The 23,018-nt window shown below is 36.4% G+C and overlaps 1 protein-coding gene across 4 annotated transcripts in view; it reads right to left on the bottom strand.

The window, feature by feature from the left end:
- The window catches only part of Glra2 (glycine receptor alpha 2), a 198,792-nt gene that overhangs the window by 149,754 nt on the left and 26,020 nt on the right, over window positions 1-23,018 (bottom strand). For 3 of the 4 annotated variants that reach the window (XM_052716353.1, XM_052716177.1, XM_052716439.1), the window contains 2 exons: window positions 10,756-10,823; window positions 2,049-2,272 (listed from right to left, as the gene is read on the bottom strand). In XM_052716353.1, coding sequence (XP_052572313.1) covers window positions 2,049-2,272; window positions 10,756-10,823 — 292 coding nt within the window. Of the gene's footprint in view, window positions 1-2,048; window positions 2,273-10,596; window positions 10,665-10,755; window positions 10,824-23,018 lie in introns of all 4 variants that reach the window. The other variant, XM_052716273.1, reaches the window with a different exon arrangement.

Raw genomic sequence — 23,018 nt, 5'->3', positions numbered from 1 at the left:
TTCATAGCAGCATTATTCATAATAGCCAGAGCCTGGAAACAGCCTAGATGCCCCTCAACTGAAGAATGGACTAAGAAAATGTGGTACGTATTCACAATGGAGTACTACTCAGCAGAGAAATACAATCACATCATGAAATTTACAGGCAAATGGATGGAACTAGAAAATATCATCCTGAATGAGGTAACCCAGACTCAGAAGAACAAACATGATATGTACTCACTCATAAGTGGATACAAGATGTAAAGCAAAGGACAACCAGACTGCAACCCACAACTCCAGGGAGGCTAGCTAGCAGGGAGGAACCTAGAAAGGATGCATGGATTGCCCAGTGAAGAAATATAGATGAGATCTTCATGAGCAAGCTGAGCATAGGGGAAGGGTAATAGAGTGAAAGGGATGGCGGATGAGAATATAGGGGGAATGGGAGGTTTGAGCTGAAAAGGGACAGAATGGGAAAGCAAAGAAAGAGATACCATGATAAATGAAGACATCATGGCATTGGGAGAAACAGGGTGCTAGGGAAGTTCCCAGGAATCCACAAGGATGACCCCACCTTAGACTACTGGCAATAGTTGAGAGGGTGCCTGAACTGGCCTACTCTGGTGATCAGATGGCTGAATACCTGTCATCATAGAGCCCTCATCCAATGACTGATGGAAGCAGATGCAGATATACACAGCCGGGTGCCAGGCTGAGCTCCAGGAGTCCAATAGATGAGAGAGGTGAGGAATTTTATGTGCAAGGGACATTGAGATCATGATGGGAAAATGTACAGAGATGGCCAACCAAACTAGTGGAAATGCTTGAACTGTGGACCAATAGCTGAGGATCCCCCATGATACTGAACTAGGCCCCCTGGATAGGCGAGAAAGTTCTTTAGCTTGAACTGTTTAGGGGGCCCCCAGGCAGTGGGATCAGGACCTGACCCTGGTACATGAGCCAGCTTTTTGGAGCCTGGTGCCTATGTTGGTACACTGTACAGCCTTGGTTCAGGGCAGAGGGGCTTGGACCTGCCTCACCTGAGTGTGCCAGTCTCTGCTGACTCCCCATGGGAGACCGTGCCTTGGAGGAGGTGGGAATGGATGAGGTTTGGGCAGAACGCTGGGGGGTGGGAGGAGGGAGGTGAGGGGAATCTGTGGTTGGTATGTAAAATGAATAGAAAATCTCTTAGTATTAAGAAACACACACACACACACACACACACACACACACACACACACACACACACACAAGAACCAACAAAAAAGATATTTTAAAAAAAGAATAATAGGAAAATTTTCTGAGTCTGGAAAGATAAAGATTCTGGAGAACATATTTGAATTAAATATTTGGAAATGAGGGCCTAGATATGTAGTTCAGTTGGTAGAGTATTTGTTTAGCATGGTTGAGACCTTGGCTTCATTCTCCAGTCCCCCACACACTGAGATTTGTAGCTCATGCCTATAACCTCAGTACCCAGGGATTGCAAGTGGGAGGCTCAGAAGTTCAGCGTCATTTTCTACTACATATTGAGTTGTAGACCAACCTGGGTCAGGCATCCTGTTTCAGAACAAAAGGAATCTCAGAAAAATTCTGTACCAAATTAAAACCCAATAAAAATTAAGAGATCAAGGCCTCAAGGTCTTAGGTTTATTGAGAAGCACAAATGAGGTTAGAATAAAGTCTCTACATACTCAATCCAGATTCAACTGTTGATGACCAAGTTGATCCATTAAATATTTTGTGTATGATTAATGAAAGAACTATTGAAACTGGAATTCACATACTATGGTTCAAGATAATTAGACTGAATATTGTGTAATTTCTTTATTAAATATATATGCTTAGCTATTTATAGAATACCATCAACTGTCCATAAACCTACTAGACACATTTTGTTGTGAAGAATCACACTTATATGACCATGAAAACTTTAAATTTCATACTTTAAATTTCAAATAATAAACAAGAGCCCACAAAGTTATACATTCACACATATCCTGTCCTGAAGAATTAGGCATCTCTAGGCCCAAAGAACTGAAAAGCTGTAACCAGCAAAGGCTTACCTGATACTGTAGAGCACTTTGCCATTCTTGGAAATCCGCAGCAACTTGTTGTCAGTGGTGACATCATGGAAATTGGCACCTTTCTCATTGGCAAAGAACAAATCTGGTTTCCAAATGGAATCCAACATAGATGGATCCAAATCCAGGGAATCATCCGGGTACTCACTGTATGCCAGCCGTGAATCATTCCACTGTTGTCTCAGAAAAATATTCACTCGATAGTCCTATAGAAATGCCATATACAAGAGCTACTTATTGTCCAGCCTGGCTAAAGAAACCTATTTAATTTCCCTCTCACCTTCTTTCTGATTTTATAGTGTTTTTGTCTCATCAAACAAGTCTCTGTACACGTTGGTCAAAATAAAGCACTCAGTTCTACTAGGATTTGAGGTGGAGGGGAGTAGGAAAGAAGATTCAACCAAATCAGAACATCAATTACACAGGTTGGCTTTTTTCATTTTTTATGCTTCATTTATTAATTCTAGGTTGAAATAATATTAATTCGAGATATCTTTCTGTAGAAAAAGGCAATGATGAGTACAGAAATCAGACTGTCATGGCAGATTATTAAATAAACCTGATTCATTTTCTAAATCAGATATGACATGATCTCTAATCTCTTTTTGCTTACATGCTCTGTAGAAAACCCACTCTGCAATTTGGGAAGGAAAATCTTATAAAACCATGTTATGATTGACCAGTATTTTTAAAATCTTAACATTAAGTGCTTCATGTTGACAAAATGATTCCTTCACAACTACTTACTTTCAAAATTTTTGAGTATTTTATTGAATTCTCTCAGTGTGTTATGTCTGCAGTAGAAAGCTTGATGCTTCATTCAAATAGAAAATTTTCAAGGTTTTTTTTTTCAATATGAAATGAATACTATCTGACCAAAATTTTCTCCCTAGTGGGAGCCTCAGGTACAGCCCCGCCAATCTCACATGATCTGGGCATTTCCTTCTGTGCTAATGAATCAGCTTGTGTCTGTGACTACTCTCCTGAGCGCTTGTGTTCAAAGGCTTTTAGGCTCACGGAAGCATTGGTTAATTTCATGATCTAGACTCTGACTGAGGTATCAGCAGTAGTCCCTAGTCCTTCAGGACTGGTTTCAGAGCTTCAGAGCTTCTTGTCACTTGTGGCTGTTAAAGGTGATAGACATCTCCATTTGTTCTTTTTTCCCCTCACCTTTCCTTTAAGCTCCATTGGCTTCATCTCCACATCCTTGGCATCTAGATGTGCTTTGGATCATTGTTTTTCTTAAATGGTGATTAGGTTGTCTTGGTTTCCTTGAAACTTTCTAATTGAGGTCCCTAAAGTCTCAGAATACTTATTCCTAAGCAAACAGATGTGATTGTTTACTGACAGGTACCATGGAAACCACTAAGAGATATCATATTTTGATTAATCCCCTCATGGTCAAAAGAAAAAAATTAGAGATAATGATATACTAACCTATTAAAATTTCTATGGCATTTTTTAAAATGCAGACTAGTTGTGACCAATCTCATAGAATATTTTGTATGTTATAGTTCTTGGGAAAGGTGCCTAGAGTAGGCTGGAAAATCCTAATAATCAAATAGTTCCTAACTATTGTAAATCAGTGATCAAACCCCAGATCTTCTGGGAAGCCTGCATTATTAAAACAAATTACCTGAGGTTTTCTATGAGGTGTATGATATGAACATTCTAACTTGAAAAAGCTTAGCAGGTGACATTTATTTAGAAATTTTTACAGCAAATTCTCAAATCAGAGTGGATGCAGTTTGTGGGCTTAGCTCAACATCTATCCCAACTGGCTGTCCCGGTGAATGATGAAGAGAATGGCAGGGTCTCAACATTCTCAGAGTTGTTCAAAGAGACCAGAGGCCTATGGTCAGAAAGAGGTTATTAGCAGTGCCATATCTCTTGGGGAATGGGTGTTACTGAACCATTAGAGATTTGTGTAAATAGTAAATAAGAAAATTTGATTTGTGAAAATTAAGAAGGGACAATTAAAAATGTAAGAACCCAGTGCTCAGATATGGGTTGGTGTACATGAGATGCCTTCAAGATTTCCCAGGTAAGGGAAATGAGGCCTTTCTAGCTTATTGTGCCCATTTCCTTCTATGTTCCTAGAGCGAGAATCTACTCTTAGAATTCTTGTGGGTGAAAGTTGTGTGGCTTGATGTGTTTGTGGGTTCTCTGGCAATGGGACCAGGACTTATTCTGGGTACACGAACTGGCTTTTTAGAGCCCATTCCTTACTCAGCCTTGATCCAGGGGAGAGAGGCTAGGTCCAGCTCCAACTTGGTATGCCAGCCTGTGTTGACTACCCAAGGGAGGACTTACCCTCTATGATGAAGGGATGGGAGTAGGTGGGGGGAGTGGGAGAAGAGGAGGGAAGGGGAACAGGGGTTGGTATGCAAAAGGAAAGAAAAAAATTTTAAATAAAAATTATAAGATTAATTCATTAATTAATTAAATTTTAAAAAGAGAATTCTTGGGGATGGGGGGATCTCTATACTTGTTTCAATTGGAAATAGGAAAGAAGAAGGTTCTCCTCTTCAAGCCGAATCTAGAGATACTCTATGTCCAGGAAGTGGGAGCAGCTGGACATAACAAACGTGAAAGGGCTAAATATCAGACTATTCAGAGAATAGCAGCCTGTTCACCAGGAAGTATTTTGGGGTGCAAAAGGCCATGAGAAGCCAGCTAGAAATCAGTCGACAACAAAATCACAAACATAATTCCTTTGGTATCCTCCTGTGCCCCTGAGAATGATTTAAACTTGCCTGTTGACCCACCCTAGAGAATATTAAATTAGTGACAAGCAATATTAAAGTGATGACCTTGAAGAAAAATGTCTTGACATCGATTTTCATAGCAAATTCCCATGGGTGTTCTCCAGTGTTTCCTGGTTTTCTATTTTGAATTTTATAGCAAGAAATTTGTGGAATAAACTTTCTTGTAATGTTAGAATTTTTAAAAGAGCAGTGAGACAATTATATCTCACTTCAACCATTAAATGTCTAAAGATCATTTAAAATAGATTATTTTCACTACTTATAAACAAAGATAAGTAGAACAGAAATATTTGTATCCAGCAATTATATACCAGAGTTTTGGTTTACAAATATCTATTTATTTGAGTGTGTAGTCATTACTATTTATCCATGATTTTTTTGTGATGAGATACACCATTTTAAAATAAATAACAGCCCTTACAAGTATTTTGGAACAGACAGGGAACCCCCCCACACACACACAATATAGAGAAAGTAGATAGCCAAAGAAAATTCTTTGCAGCCATGCCTGTGTAATTCTTTCAGTACATTATAATTTTGAATGTATGCTAAACATTTGGACTATGTAAATTATCAATGCATCATGTCTGTTTCTTAACATTTTTGTTGTTGTTGTTTTTTCGAGACAGGGTTTCTCTGTGTAGTTTTGCGCCTTTCCTGGAACTCACTTAGTAGACCAGGCTGGCCTCGAACTCACAGAGATCCACCTGGCTCTGCCTCCCGAGTGCTGGGATTAAAGGCGTGTGCCACCACCACCTGGCTCATGTCTGTTTCTTTACAAATAAATGTATTATCTGGTAATAACTAAAATAATAAGAGAGTAGTTATGTGGTTCTGTAGTCTTTCTTTGACTTTTCTGCTGCTTCCAGGCTCAACCAAATATTAAAGGGAAAGTAAATACTGTGAAATATGGTAAAATATGACTGTATTCTCTTTTACATTGCTTGCACTCTCTGAGGACAGATTCTACTTCAAATAAACGACATATTTCTTTGTACTAAAATTTGTTTCTATATTATTGACTCTCTGAGCATTGGATAAGGTAATAGAAACACTTATTTTATATATGTGCATATATTTCAATTTAAAAACAAAATCCATGTATAAATTGTATAATCTTAACACTGGTAATATGAGTACATACATTCCATAATAGTCTTCTATGTCAAATTTAGAATTTTTTAAGTTTCTTTTTCTGATACCTTCTAAAGCTATGCCTACTCCATAAACATTGCTTCCTTAAACTGAATTATTTTGCACTATTATATGTAGCTCTGCATTTGTACATAAAGACGATCACTTTATCTCATAACTACTCATATAAAACCTTATCATTACCTCTTACTGCTTGGTATATGTGTACTTTTCAATCTAATTATAAATATATTAAAGACAAATTTATATATCCATAATGCTTATGTCACACTTTGGTTTTTAAACTTGTCAGCACTCCAAAAACACTTTCCATAATCTCAAAACTGTATTAGGAGAACTTACATTTTAATTTATGATGGTAGGCAATTGCTTTATGATGAATGAGGGCTTTATTATTTCAGTATTAATTTAGGGAGTAAGTTCATCTGTATCAGCTTAACAGAAAATAATGTTTATGGATATGTATTGATTATTATTTAAGATGTCAGAAATAATTGACATAATAAAATGCTATCTGTTGTCAGCATCTTCTTATGATGTGCTCATTCAACTACTGAATGAAAGGAAACTTTTAGGCTCTTTCTGTGGTTATAATTCAAGTAACCATGTCAGCTTCTGTCTACCTTCTTCTCAGGAAGTTCCTCGGGAATGCAATTTCAGATCAGTGACAACTCTGATATACATTTAGCTATCCCTCACACCTAGTAAAGGTACCAAGATTTAGAAACTACTGCTGAGGCATGAGTAGCATATCAGCACCTCCAAGGCCCAAATCACATAGAATCCACTCCCATCTCTCCAAGCAGCCATTTGAAGCTGGGGAGAAAGCTTCTCATCTCCATTTTCTGATGCTCCAGCCTTTGGGAGAGTGTCATAGGGCAGGTATGAAATACCCTTGGCTGTTAGTTATATTGCCAATATTTTCTATTTCTGCCTTAACATTAATAAAGAGAGAGTGATAAATATACTCTTATCCTGTAAATTCAGTTGCTATCAGCAACTAAAGAAAAGGGGAAAGAGAGAAGGAAAGGATAAACTGACATTTTAAAAACAGAGTATAATCTGTCTAAGTATATATCTTTAAAACCATACAAAATTATATCTGCTGAATAATCATAATACAAGGGTCAAATACCAACAAGTTCATGTGCCTCTTAATGAAAAAATACACAAATTATTGAATTTAATAACATATAATCATGATGATCCATAAAACTTTTGCTTGAAGAAACAACAATATGTTGTCCCATGAGCACATATCTCCAACATTTATATCAAAGAAGGGAACATTTATATTGGATCTGTAAGTAAGCCAATACTTTGTTAATAGGAAGCATTAACAATAAATTAGTGTGATTTCAGTAACCATGGGGGGACTAATTGTATAGTATCAAAAGAAATTTGAGTTCTTGAAACAGATGATCATCACCTCTTCTTCAGAAACAATCAACCAAAACTAACAATAATTCTACTTCAGTCACTGTAAGAGAATGAGGTGTAAAGCAAGAGACTACAATAAACATGATCAAAAACTCAATTTAGAAGCATTCTTGGAAAAAGACATAGTTTCAGAAATTGCAGAGAAATCAAAACTATTATCCCCAGAAAACAACACTAATTGATGACCTCTATTACTTTATTGATATGCATAGAAGTTAAATTTTCTGATTTCAACTATAATTAGTTGATGTTCCATTTAATGTTTAACCAAATTTTGTGAGTCAATTTTTGAGGAAATATCAGATTGTAGAATCCTAGCGTTTTGATAAAGGAGGGTTGAGTTGTGACAACATGCAAGTATGTTCTAGGCTAAATATTTTTAACCTCGCAAGTCTTGCTTTTAAAGTTCTAACTCCCAACATGATAGTATTGGGAGACAATACATTTAAGATGTCATTCTATTATTAGGGCAGAGATAGAAGTCTTTCTAGAATGAGAAGATATAAGAAGTTAGCAGTCTATAACCTTACTAGATCCGTCATCAATACCTGAGTGTGATGGCACCTTACTCTTGGGCTTCCAGCCTCCAAGACTGGAGAAATAATTTCTTCTGTTTGTACACCATCCAGTTTGTGCTACTTTGTAGCCTGACCCAATTAAAACAGGTTGCACCAGGTAGACACCCAGGCAAAGCTTCAGTCATCTTGGAAGCCAGAACTTTTTTTTTTTTTTTAAATTTATTTTAATTTATTTTGCAATACAATTCAGTTCTACATATCGGTCACGGATTCCCTTGTTCTCCCCCATCCCGTCCCCCTCACCTTCCCCACAACGCCCCCCCCCCATTCCCATCTCCTCCAGGGCAAAGCCTTCCCCACAGACTGGTTGGATAAAGCACAGGGAGAAATAGCCAAATGAATGGAAACACATGAACTATGAACCAATGGCTGAGGGGTCCACACTGGATCAGGCCCTCCGAATGGGTGAGACAGTTGATTGGCTTGATCTGTTTGGGAGGCATCCAGGCAGTGGGACCAGATCTTGTGCTCATTGCATGAGTTGGCTGTTTGAAACCTGGGGCCTATGCAGAACTTTTTTTTTACACTATTATGAACATTGAAATATCATCAATTTAAATATTATTTTGACCCAGTCTATTTTTGCAAGTAAGGTTTGATTGGAGTGTGCTCACATCCATTTGGTCACTATTAGTATTAGTATCTGCCATCTACCAAAGGGCAAATTTGAGTAGGCGTGAGAGAGATCATCTGGCTCCAAGGTATTAGGTATTTGCTGTCTGTTCCTTTACAGGAAACATTTGCTAATTCCTACCCTAGGTGACATGAGAATTTCTTCTTGGACATAAACATGATAAACTTTTTGTAAAGTGTTCTCTTTTTCAGTTTCCCACCAAAGCCACGAGAAAACAATATATATATATATATATTTATTTTCAAAACCAAAAAAAGCTTATCATGACATTAAAATCTATCAAGTGAAATAAAGAAACACACTATGCAACACTCTTCTTACATGCAATTTGATCTATCTTACACAGCAGATAGACAGGCTGCTGACATTACCTTTGAGCAACAGTTTCCTTTTTTCATAGGAAACATGACAAAGGACACTTACTAAATGGCCAGGAAGCACCTAAGCAGCCAATTTACTAAACAGCTCTGGAAGTCTTAAAGAATGAGGAAAATTGGGTATCCATAACTTCCATTTTCATCCCCTTAAATGTTTAGCTTCTTGTATTAACGAACACTGAAAAGGTGCATATTTACGTTTTTGATTGAGAGTAAAATGCAGTGGGGAGATTTAATCAAGGCAACTTAGGAGTCTAATTAATGCAATCAGCATTAGGTCGTGCAAATACAGTCATTGAATGCCATCGTGTAAAGCTGGTGACAGTGGGCTGTTGGAAACGTCCCTCTTTTAAAGGTAAAAGCAATAGAAGAAGAGACAGAAACTGAGTGTCAAATCCAGAGTTGGGTTATTCTTTTCACGCTTAGTGTTTCTTATGAGTCATTCATAGCCCTATCAAAACTATCTTATTTATGTACAATTCTTAATGTACCACATGTCCTGCTAAAATCTTATTTCTGGAGAATGCTGTTTCAGAGTAATGTTCAAATGGGTACTAGATACACATTATGTTTGAAGTTTTACCAATAAAACTGACTAGTAAAGGTAAATTATTTCTTCCTAGTATCAAAAACACCACCAAGTACAGTAATTCGTTAAACATGATATTAGAAGCCTAAAAGAGAAAGTCCACAACATTTTTTCACTTCTCAATGGCATCATGTGCTCATTTTTCACCTCTTGAGCTTTGTAAGATTCAGCTACTATAATACTTGGTCAGATTCAGCTACTATTTCATTTTGGTCTCATCCAATAAAATGGATATATGATTTAATAGCCATGTAAATTAAAAGCAAGCAACTAAGAACTTTAAATAAACCAAATAAACCACGTGGACACCAAGGAAATACCTTACTCCATATGTAATCAAGAGCTATGTGGGGTTTAGTTAATGATCTAATGGTATGGGTCACTGGCAATAAGCCATAGTAGCACATAGTATAGTACTTGAATCTATTTCTAATATGTAAAAGATGTTAGCACCACATGTCTTTAATGAGTAGTTTTATTATGTTTATGTTTTGCAAAGGCGTTCATATTTTTGTAATTGTTGTAATCTTAATATTACTTTCTATTGTCAACAAAATGATGTGTGCATATGTGAACATGGGAATGTATATGAATTACCTTTTGTGATAGCTTGATGATGTCCCAGGTTTTATGATAAGTAAAAAAAAATGCATGTGCCAAACTTTGAAATTCATACTCATGAAACATTGGAAATGCACATATTTTAATACTCCTAAATACACACCATGTTTATTGCTATACTTTCTGCCAAACCTAACAAAAATCATGTGTTTACAAAATTGCTCTGGGGTAATGGGTAAAAGATCGCTGAGTTTTAAGTTGTAACTCCTTGACAAATGACTCTGAAATGAAGGTGTGTGAATGTCTGTTTTTAGATGATGGTGGTGTTAGAAATTGGCACTCAGTAAATGTCACATAAATATGCATCAGTACTGTGATCCCATATCCCATTCCTTCACACGATGGCTTCAATGCTCAGTCCCACTCACCATTGTAGTTTCTGCTATTGACCCAAAGCTGTTGATAAATATGTTGCAGGTAACATTTACAGGAGGCCCTGTAAGTTGAACAATAGAAAATTTGACAGGTTGTGTTCATAGCATAATTGAGTCACGTTTTTCTCTTGCCAGTGGCACTGTAGCACTTACCATGGTGGTTTCTGTGACTGATCCAAAACTGTTGATAAAAATATTGCAAGTAACGTTTACTGGAGGACCTGCAGAATGCAATAAAAATATTGCAATAGACATTGAAGCAATATTACAGCTCCATCAACATCTGTGGCTAGAGATGTAAATAAAATGAAAATGATGATGTGACTGCAAAGAAAAAAAATTACCCAGAAGTGCATGATAACTTCCCACTAATATTTTGAATAATGACAATTAAGCGATGGTAACTTACCTCCAAAGAGTTTTGAATTTGGAAAATATAAGGTAAAATCATTTAACTGAAATCATCAGCATAAGTTTATGCAACAATAGCCATTTGATTGACTTGCTTTTCTTTAATATTTAGTTCATCAATGTTATAAACATTACCAAAAGGTGACCTGGATCATGGAATCAACACTGGGCTGAATTTAGGGGTCCAGGTGGATTTGGATCATCTCTCTTTAAATCTATGTGTTATTTTGATTCTTATAATGCCTCTGAATTTATCCCTTTTCTTCTATATATCCTCTGACTCTTAATAAAGAAAAACAGTGTACAAAAATAAAAAACAAACTAAATGAACTTGCATTAAGACATAAACACAGGCAGAAATACCACTTAATATCTGTACTGTTGCCAGAGTAGATTTGGTGTTAAGCAAGGATTGCCACATTGTCTACTCTTCTCTCCGGAGACGTGGGACTAGACTGCCACTAGCCTTTTCTTCTTGCCTTTTGTCAACAAGTATGCCACTATCTGATGATTCCCTGCCTTATGTTTTTCCGGGTAATATGTTTATTGCCTCTGTGGGCATTTCCCCCAATACTTTATGAGATAAGAAAATTCTGTTTCAAACCATCTATCTGATCATTGTTTTCCTCTGCATAAATGCATTCCTCTTTACTTGACAAATTCTCATCAGTTGAGTACAAGCGACACCCTAGTTGGCTCTGTACCTAACCAGCCAGTAAGCTCTGAATGAAGAGGAGTTTGGCATGAAGCCTTCCTAAAATGCTGGTAGGAAAAAAGCGAGTCTTTCTTGGCCATACAATTCTGTCACAAATCTATTTTCTGCTAGTAAGAAATAAATTAGACAACAAGGGGCAAGTCATGAGAATTTGTATGTGTTTGCTTTTTTCCCTCCTCTCACCACAAAGAAATATTTCCTTTTATATCAGCTTATTGGATACATTTTATGAAACTTTATAAAGCAAAATAGAAAACAAATGATGAGAGAACAGGAATGTTTAAAGAAAAGTATAAATCCACTCCAAAACGCTCATTAAACTCACTTTACACTATTATAACATTTTAAAAAGGGACTTGGAATTTTAAACCTTGGTTGTCAAAGTATTATAAATTATCTATTTGTCTGGTCTATCCAATTGACTTGGAAACATTCAGAAGTTTGAGCCATATTATCATTTGTTTTGTTCTTCCTGCTAACTGACAGTGTGGGTGTGTTTCTGGAACCTAAAATACTTTTTAAACTATCATATCCTAAGTACATCAAGTTCAGAGGGTTGGAGAGATAGCTTAATAGGTAAGTTGCTTTCCTGTGTGTCCAAGGACTCAAGTTCAATCTACAGAAACTATGTTTTTAAAAAGCCAGGTATATTGGCAAATGCTTGTAATCCTGGCAAAAAGGAAACAGAGACAGGTGAACCCTTGGGAATCCCCGGCCAACTAGCTTTGACCTACTTTGTGAGTTGCATGACAGTGAGAGACCCTGTCTCAACAAAAGTGGACTTGAACAACAGCACCCAACATTGTCCTCTGTCCACAAGATTCATACCTATCTACATGGCTTTAATCTTCATAAGGGGCTTTCTTTCCTGCTCTCCTGAATACTTTACATTTCTTGATCTTTAGTATCTGGCTTTTTCAGTCCTGGGCATTTCATTTGAAGATGCATTCATATTTACACATAAAAACTTGGAAAGAAAAACCCAGGAAAAGTGAGCTATTGTAAAAGTAAGGTATTAACACATGAGTGTAGTAAGAACTGACACATTGAAACCTCACTGTGTGCCAGTGAGTACTGTATGTCATCCCTCAGTGGGAAAGTAATATTCTGTTTGCACTTTACAGATGAGAAAACTGAGACATAAAAGTAGTTAATTGTGCTGGTGAGTGTCAACTGTCCACTTGACACAACCTGGAATCACTGGGAATAGAGCCACAGTGAAGAACTGTCTCCATTGGGTGGACCTTTGAGCATGACTGTGATGGATTTTCTTGACTGCCTTAACTGATGTGGGAAGACCAACCCTATGTGTGGGTGATACCATCTTGTAACAACCCTGAAAAAGAGGATATAGAAGAAGGAATGTTTTCTGCTCAATTGGCCTTCATTATTGTTTACTAATTATCTATCTGCTTCTGCTGGTTTCTTCACTGATATGACGAGCAGCTTCCTCAGGGTTCCGAGGTGAACTGAAGACCAGTGGCTCTCCAGAAATCCTCTAGATTGTCACTGCCAGAGGGACTGTTGAAGCATCTAGCCTCATGAACTAAACAACTACTCAACCTCTCTGGTGTGAGAAAGGCATTGGTTGATTACTCCAACTGTACAGTACAGCCAGTCTAATACATTCTCTCTTACTATATATGCATTTTATCATTTCTGTTCTTCTACAGAACCCTGACATAAATTGATTTTCTAAAAGCCATAGCATTTATAACTAGCAGAAACTGTCTGACTTTAAGGATTCTTTTCTTTACTACAAGGACAAAATTCCTGAAGCCAGTGGACAGTTGTACTAATTGGTTTCTATCCTAATGATAGAGGGTACCCAAATACTAACATTTAATCCACAATTTCTTTTGGTTGAAGGATTTCTTAAGAATTTTCTTTTAAGGGTTATCCTACTATGTGCCTACACATTTGTATTTTAGTCCAATAATCTGATTAGACGTTTTGACTGTAAAGAACATGCTCTTAGATGCGGTCACCAATGAATTGACTATACTCTGTAACATGTAGAACAAAAACATTAACCTCTCTGATGGATTTATCAGCACAGTGAGTTAGATGAGAATCACAAAAAAAGAATATAGCTATCGAACCTTTCTAATCACTCTCTTCCGCTAATTCTTCCCTTTCTTGTTCCCATTCTCTCTTCTTACATTTTTGGTTGTGAGCCTAACCTTTAATGGCTGAGCCATCTCTCCAGTCCACATTCTGTTCTTAACTTCCTCCTTTTTGTCCTTTCACTCACATTCCTCCTTTACTCTTTTCTATTTCTTCTATGAGATTCAGCAATCTGACCCCACTTGAAGGGCATTACCTTGACTCTGTAGATCACACTGGGCATTATTAATATTGTTGAAATATTAAATTTGCCTACTGATGTACATGAGATGCCATTCCATTTATTTATGCATTTGTTAATTTATACCAGTAGTATTTTGTATTCTCCAGTGTACAAACCTCCATACTCTTGATTTAATGTCTACATAACAATTTTATTTTCTTAAATTTTAGTGAAAATGAACTTTTGTGGGTAGGGTGTAAGTGTGTACAGGTGCAAGCATACAAGTGTTTATGTCAGAGAACAGCCTTGGATGTCATTCCTTACACACTTTTCTCTTATTATTGGATTCAGGTTCTCCCCTTGGCCTGAACTTTACCAGGTAAGGCTAGACTAACTGGTCAAAAAACTACCAGGAATTCACCCATCTCTGCCTCCCATCTCAGTATTGCTGGGATTATAAGTGTATGTATGACACTGCACATGACTTTAACCTAGCTCTGGGAACTGGAACTCAAGTCCTCATACTAACAAGACAAGCGTGTTACCAACTGAGTGAGTTACTGCTTTTGGCTTACTTTCCTTTTCAAATGTTTCTTTTGAATTCTGTAGAACATAGAACTATTTTTTGTGGTGATTTTAATGTTGAAATTTTCTTGAATGCATTAGTTCTAATAGCATTCATTCAGGTGCTTGGAAGGTTTTCTTTACATCTACTGTTATCCTTTGGGAAAGGAGATAATTTTAGTTCTTCATTTTGAACTTGAATACCGTATTTTCATTTCTGTTGTTAAGTTGCTATTGATAAAACCTCCAACACCATGTTGACTAGCAGTTATAGAACAGCAAATTGTGTTTTTCTCGATCATGGCAGAAAATCTTTCAGTTTTTTCCTCAGGGAAAGCTTACGTTTAGATCATGTTGCTAACTGTAGATTTTTATAAATGCCCTTCATCAAGTTGAAGACTAATTTTTAATCCATAAATGATTTTGAATTCTACAAATGCATCAACTGAAATTTTCTGTATCAAGTGAAATAATCATGAAACTCTTTTCTTCATTCTATTGATATATATTACTTTGAGTTTTATGTTGGGTCATTCATTTTCTATTTTTTGGAAGAATTTGAAATGAATTGGTGTCAACTCTTTAAATATTTGATAGAATTCAAAAGACAAGCCATCTGGTCCTGAAGTTTCCTTTGTTGAGAAAGTTTTGATTAGCATTTCAATCTTTTTATTTGTTGTATGTTTGTTGAGACTTTCTAGTCAATCCTGAATCCAATTGGTAATAAGTATGTTCTAGGTATTTTTAAGTTTCACCTAACTATATAACTTGTTTTCAATCTTTAAAATATCTTCTCTTTCTGGAAAACCAACAGTGACTCCACTTAATTCTAATTTTAATTATTTGAATCATTTTCAGTTTTTCCTTTGTCAGCCTAGCTAAATGCTTATTACTTTGTTACTTCTGTTGAACCTTGAAAGACTCAATTTTTGGTTTTGGTATCCTTCCACTGTTTTTCTATTCTGTTTTTTTTCTTTTTTTTTTTGTACTCCACTTTAATATTAAATTTCTATTCAGGGTTTGTGTATAGTTCTCCAATCTTTTTCTAATTGTTGAAGTATAAATATGGGTTATTAATTTGAGACTTTTTTCTTTTTTCTTTTTTTTTTGCAATACAATTCAGTTCTACATATCAGCCACGGATTCCCTTGTTCTCCCCCCTCCCATCCCCCTCACCTTCCCCCCAGCCCGCCCCCCATTCCCACCTCCACCAGGGCAAAGCCTCCCCTGCAGACTGAGATCAACCTGGTAGACTCAGTCCAGGTAGGTCCAGTCCCCTCCTCCCAGGCCGAGCCAAGCGACCCTGCATAGGCCCCAGGTTGACCTACTCTGGTGATGGGATGGCCAAACACCCTAATTGTAGTGCTAGAAACCCCATCCAACTACTGAGGGATCTGGATGCAGAGACTTTTTTCTTTTTAATGTGGACATTTACATTATAATTTGTTCTCTAAGCACTGCCTTCCTTGCACCCTGTAATTATTTATGTCTTTTTTTTTATTTAGATTCATGAGTTGTTTAAGAATGTCTTCATTTCTAAAACCTGGTGAAATTTGCCATTTTCTGTGTGTTACTAATCCCTAGTATTCCTACCCATGCTGGTTGGAAAAGACATTTTTAATGTTTTCAAACATCAAAAATTTATTGAAACTTACTTTAATTTTTTTAGGTTTAATTGAGAAAAGTATAATCTGCTCCTGTTGGTATCGTGTTTTGTGTATGTCCATTATATTGAGTTGGTTTAAAATTTTGTCCATGTTCTCTATTTCCTTATTGATCTCTCTGGGTTTTTTTGGGGGGTGGGGATTGAGACAGGGTTTCTCTGTATAGTTTTTGATGCCAGTCCTGTATCTTGCTCTGTAGACCAGGCTGGCCTCAAACTCACAGAGAACTGCCTGGCTCTGCCTCCTGAGTGCTGGGATTAAAGGCGTGTGCCACCGCCGCCCAGCATACACTGTTTTCTATATTGAAAATGGTGCATTGAAATGTTTTTGTTATAGAAATGTTCGTTTCTTCCATCAAGTCTATTGATGTATGTTTCATCTACTTTGGAATTCTTCTGCATGTTATTAAAAAGTTCAACAGGCCTGTGTGCTTTTAGACATAAATTAATGCTAACAATAGCGGTAATGAGCCAGTCAATATATAAACCATGAACTAAAACCTGTGTTTAATCATTCTGTTTTGTTTACTTTTGGGGTAATGATAGGGTTGAGATTAGTATTGTTTCAATGAGAGCATTGAATAGAATCAGTTCAGTGGTGGTAAATGCTATGATTAACAATACTTGTAAAGGGGCTAGAGAAAAAGCTAATCAGTTAAGAGTACTTGAAGACCTGGGTTCAGGTCCCAGCACCCACATCAGGAAGCACACAGCTACCTGTAACTCCAGCACCAGGTGATACAACACCCTCTTCTGTCCTCTGTGATCACTGCATTCACATGCATATCACACAATACACATACACATGCATAAAAGTCAATAGAACATTAAATAATATCTGTTGAAAAATTAATATTCAGATATATAATTGCATACATTTGGAATTATTCTATCTTCTTGGTAAAATGACCCTATTTTGAACATATGTCATGTTCTCTTCAAATATTCCTGTTTGTGCATAGTTACTTTCAAATAATTTTCTTTATATAAATTTTTATGTATAATATAATGTATATCTGTATTCACCAGAACTTTCTAAGCTAACAAGAAACATTATATAATTTTAAAATATCTATGCTATATTTTATTTAAAAGTAAGCATCAAGAAAAGACTTTGTATGACACCAAGACAATTAGTTATTAATGCTTAGTTTTGTCCCAGATATTTTCCAACATCAATTTTGGGAGAAAGATTACTTTCAAGAAAAGAACAGTCTTTGAATTCCGAGATAAAAATGTCATGTTTTTCTCTCTTGTCACAAATAGACAAGTATGGCATTTTCATTTTTCATTTTATTTCTTGTAAATAATTTAACATGTCTTCAAGTATCACAATTGCTTTGGTACAAGTCCCTTGTGTGGAAATGGAAAATTAAATGCTCCATATAGAAGTTAAATTCCCTGTGGAATAAGATTTTTTTTTTTTGTCTAACAGACTAATCATTGCTGTTGGCTCAAGAGATAAAGATTAACTAAATCACAGATGAATTAAAAAGATGTAGATATAAGGATTAGAACTCTGATATCTGGACACAAGTAAGTACTATTACGATTTTTTTTTTATGTTACATGTTGTGCTGATGGTCATGAAAAAAAGGTCTTGGAAGTAGGATTGCAAGGGGGAATGTCTTGTCATAGTGGTGATCATCTGGTGATGAGAGATGTAAAGCATATAATTTGGAAAAAAGTAAAATTGCAAAAGTCATCATACTTTAGAAATAATCTAAGCAATTATAATAATTGAAAATTCATCATGAATTAACTATATACTATTGGTTATTCTATGTATACTTTCATGAAGGACAAATTATTCAGAGGTAAAGATAGCCTGGTTAGTTCATAAACCACTAGTTTAGGACCAGCTGCATTGATAGATATGAGGAAATTGCCATTCAGTGTAATGAATTAACTCATATGAAATGATGGCCCACTGATAGCTACCAGTTATCAATTGATTTTATACAAAGTTATAGTACATGGACAGATAAGCACACGACTTTATTGATGGATCTCAGAAAATTTGAAAATGTTGGCAAACTGCTCCCATTGTATGCTGCAGATTTCTCCATGGTTTAAAGAAGAATAGGATGGGGTACACCATTTCATCTTGGGTGACCACTTTTGTTTTGAGTCATAGTCCATGTGGTCTTGATATACTGCCAAAGGTGGCCCCAAAAGAAAACAACCTTCTGTCTGTGCCTTTCAATTACAAGCATGAACCACGATGCCTGACTTTAGGGTGAATACTTTAAAGGGAAAAAAGTGCTATTAACAATACACAGGAGCATCAAATATGAACTAATTCTGTCTTGAAAAAATGTAGACTTTGAATCATATTAATCAAAAGTGATTTGAAGTATGACGGCTACAAGTTTGTCTTGTCTTCAGTGCTAGTTTTGATTATTAATTACCAGATGTTGACTGAACAGATCACAGAAACTTTCTTAATTTGTTAACCTTTCTTTACCATAGGATTAGTGATAATAATTGTGAGATTTAGTAGCATTGTGTAGTGAGTACATATTTGTTCAATGAATAGTTGTTTCTCTTAATAATAGGAATGCTTATTATATTACTATCATTGTTACAACTTCCTCAAACTGTCAAACTATATTTATTCAGGAAGTACATCGCCAAAATCATTTATTTTATTTTTATGTATATGAATATTTTTCTTGTATGTATGTCTGTGCACCACATGCATGTCTGGTGCCCCAAGAGGATAGAAGAGGGCATTGGATCCCTTGGAACTGCAGTATGGATGGTTCTGAGCCACCTTGTAGGTGCTCAGAAGTGAACCTTGGTCCTTTGCAAAAACAATAAGCTTTCTTAATGGCTGGGCTAACTCTCTAGTCCTTCCTCTCCACCCATAAATCATTTTAGTATAGAGTAAACTGAAATCTTAATACTATAATGTAACAGCCTCTAATGCTAATATTTACTGAAATGTTGCTAATCTTACCATTTTTTCTCTCTTTTCTCTGTAAACTCAGATTTTTTCAGCTTTACAGACCTTTTTGGCAAGAATTTACCACTCTCTACAGCTTTTTCACTCCTAGAGTTCTTTATCAATGTTGTATCTGGAGAACCCACATAACCATCTTGGTTTTGAAATGATTTTGCTTATATAGATCTCATCCATTTCTCTGTCATTGGGTGATCCCTGTGTCTTTCTTAGGGTCCTCTTTACTAGGTAGCCTCCATGGAGTTGTGAGTAGCAGTCTAGTCATCCTTTGTTTTACATCTAGTATCCACCTATGAGTGAGTACATACCATGATTATGGTTGACTTATATTTTTAATAATATGTGTCAACCTTGGTGTTATTGGCATGTGGATGTAGAGCATTCTTAGTTGTGAGTTTTCCTGATCATTATGGAATGTTTAGCAGCATCCCGAGTCTCTATCAACTAGATACCAGAAGCACCTTACTCCTGGAAGAAATATGCCCTGGTATTTACATATGCCCCTGTAGATGTAACCAACGGTCTTATTGAATAAGAAACACAGAGCTGATTCAGAGAAGAAAGCCAAGAGGTCAGAGCTAAGAGCCTCACCCTTTCTGATTCAGGGATCCTCTTCAGCCAAGAGAGCTCTCCAAAAGGGGCCTACTTCCTGTGTGTATGTCTTTATATACTCTAGTTGTTCTGCCTTCTCATTGGTTGTAAACCCAAACATGTGACTGCCTCGTCACTGCCTGTATGTACTGCCCTCCAGGTCCTTAAAGGCGTGTGCCACCGCCGCGACGCACTTGCTATGGCTCTAATAGCTCTGACCCCCAGGCAAATTTATTTATTAACATACAATTAAAATCACATTTCAGTACAAGTAAAATACCACCACATGCCCCTCCAGGACAAACTCTCCCCCAGTTGAGAACCACTAAATTATAAAAATGAAGGTAAATATAGCAACCCATTGTGTGCTATGTGCTAATGAAATGAGAGAATATTCTTCTGCTTTACTAAACAAATGCTAGTGTTATAATTAAAATATTTCTCAGCCATATGACTTTCTCATGACAATGTTTCTCTTTAAACAAAACTTATGAATTAGGAAGTGTCTATACACACTTTAGGTATAAAGTTAGTAAATCCCACTTCAGGGCTCAAGAGACTACGAGGAAAAAGGGGCAAAAAAATTGTAAATATGAGAGAGAATGGATGACACCAAGAAAACAGTGACTTCCAGATACAGCAAGACTGACATACTTACAAGCTCACCAAGACTGTGGAAGCATGCAAAGGGCCTGCACAGGTTCAAGCTAGACAGGGTCCCATTGCTGAGAGGGGCAAGTGGACACAAGCCCACATCCATAGCCAAGAAACTATATCCAATTGGCATCTGCTTTACAAGGGAAAATTAGTTTTCTCTGATGGAGTCTCATTGGATATATAAACCACACTTAAAGCTAGGCTCCATGTCCAGCATAGATGGCCAACACAAAATGAACTCAAGGTATTCGCAGGTATTTGTCATATTTCGTTTTATTTAGGCAATTTTTGTCTTAATGGTCTTTTGCTTCTATATTATGGTTTCTGATTTTGTGTTTCTATGGGGTGTGTGTGTGTGTGTGTGTGGGTGTGTGTGTGTGTGTGTGTGTATGTGTGTGTGTGTGTGTGTACCTGTATTTGTGTCTGTGATTCTTGTGCTTTTTAAAAATATTTGTTAATTTGTTCTCTAAAGAGAAAGAAAATGGGAATTGGGTGGATGGGAAAATCAGTAGGATCTGTGAGGAGTTGAGGGGTGATGATAAGAATATATTGCATAAGAAAAATTATTTGCAATAAAAAGAACTGTTAAAAACAAGGCAGTGGCATAAACCTCACACTTTGTGTTTGTTCATTATGAAATTAAATTCTAAATTAAATTGGCAGACATTTATTGATATTGATGTATCTTATTCTTAGATACCTCCAGTCCCTCATAACATCAAGTATTTATTGAGTGCCCATTATATGTCATTACATTTGATCTTCTAGTTCTCATTTATAATTAGTTGGTGAATTGAGGAGCTAAATATGAGAAATCCAAGCATTAATGATGAGTCAAAAGCAATTTGCAAAAAAATCTCTTGAATCATTCTGTGAGAAATGTCAGCTGAAACAAGAAAAAAAGCATGCTCCAAAAGAAGCATATCCAAGGGATATTTCTCATACATGTAAAGTGTTGCCTTTTTGTTTATTGCAAGATCATAGTGGCCATAAAGTGACTATTAATGTTTGCATAGATTCAGAGTACTTTGTTGTACAAGGTCCATTTCTTGTTTTTAAGATCTTAGAATCAAAATGGAATCTTTAGGCTTAATTGGTAGGTGTAATCTACATATATTTATACTTATGTCATAATAAAATGTCATCTGCCAGAGAAGTGCTGAAAAACATAAGGTTCCTTCTGTCTTGGGATTGTTTCAGATAAGAAGTGAAGATCCATTTGCCCTGAGAAGAAGACAATTTTAAATGCCATTTTAAATCAATGTAGAAATAAGGGGACCTGAGAATTTCTCATGAACTCAAATGACATTTCCCTTCATTTTAGGAAGTTACACAAATAGAATTAAACATCACTCTCTTTTGTTAATTGAATTCTCTACTACTTTGCAAAATGAATAGCAAGTTCATCAACTTGTCAAGTCTTACAAATTGAAAATAGATTTTTGGTATTCATAATTTGTACAGAAGAAAGTGCACTGTCCTTTGCATGATAATAATCATTCATGGATATGATCCATGCACATACACACATTTGCTTCCATATTTGCTGCTCTCATTCTTTTAAATCTAATGATACTTTATTAATTAATTTTTATTATTTGATGTGACTATCATATTTCTTGGTACTTCCCAAATCCTGGATGCTTTGCTATGTTGTGCTATTCTCTATTTTATTTTCTATTTCTCTAAGTTTTTGTAGTATGTTCTCTACAGGTCATAGCTTGTATTTGACTCAATGGTATGCTCCCCTAAGTACTCAATATAGTTTTGATCACATAGTAGGCACTAAATAATGTATGTTATTGACCGAAAGTATGAGCCTTTGTGTGAGAAAACAAGATCTGTACTTATCTCTTCCCCTTCAAAGGGTAATTCACTGGAAAGGTAATCCTCATAGCTTAGTGGTGCAGCAAGTGCTTAGCGTATGTGCAGTTTCCTAAGTTCAATTTCTATCCCTCCTCCCCACAAGTAATTCATTTAAATCAATGGAGTTATCTAAGCCTATGAGATCACAGGAGAACTCTATGTTGTCTTTGCAAAGCCCTCAACAGAATGACAAAGCATGAGAATCACCAATGGAAAACATGAAAATGTGCTCCTTTGAAACCTCTGTTGAGCTTCTCTGAGGTGGTGTTGTGATAGTTTATTTGTGCTGAAATATGGTGATATTTTATTTGTGCTTTGATAAATAAAGCTTTCCTGGAGAATCAGAGGAAAAAGAAAGCCATTATAAGTAAACAAAGAAGTCAGGCAGTGGTAGCACATGCCCTTAATCTAGTCACTTAGCAGGCAGGATCTCCGTGTGTTCAAGGCCACACTAGGGAAGAGAGCCAAGCGTGGTGACACACACCTTTAATCCCAGTACCAACCATAGAGACCTGGAGGTCTGTACAAACAGACAGAAAGTGACAGAGCTGTGTAGGAGGAGGAAGTGAGGTAGCTGGGCTAAGAGAGCCAATGAGAAGGCAGAAAAACAAGGCATATAAACCCTGGGTAGACAGGAAGTTGCGCCATTTGGAAGCTGCAGAGTTGATGAGGTAAGGTTGGCTGGTGGCTTTCC

Source organism: Peromyscus californicus, unplaced genomic scaffold (assembly GCF_007827085.1).
Source record: "Peromyscus californicus insignis strain IS unplaced genomic scaffold, ASM782708v3 Scaffold_10__1_contigs__length_136768540, whole genome shotgun sequence".
In the NCBI taxonomy this organism is placed as follows: Eukaryota; Metazoa; Chordata; class Mammalia; order Rodentia; family Cricetidae; genus Peromyscus; species Peromyscus californicus.
This window is presented reverse-complemented; position numbering and strand designations above follow the sequence as displayed.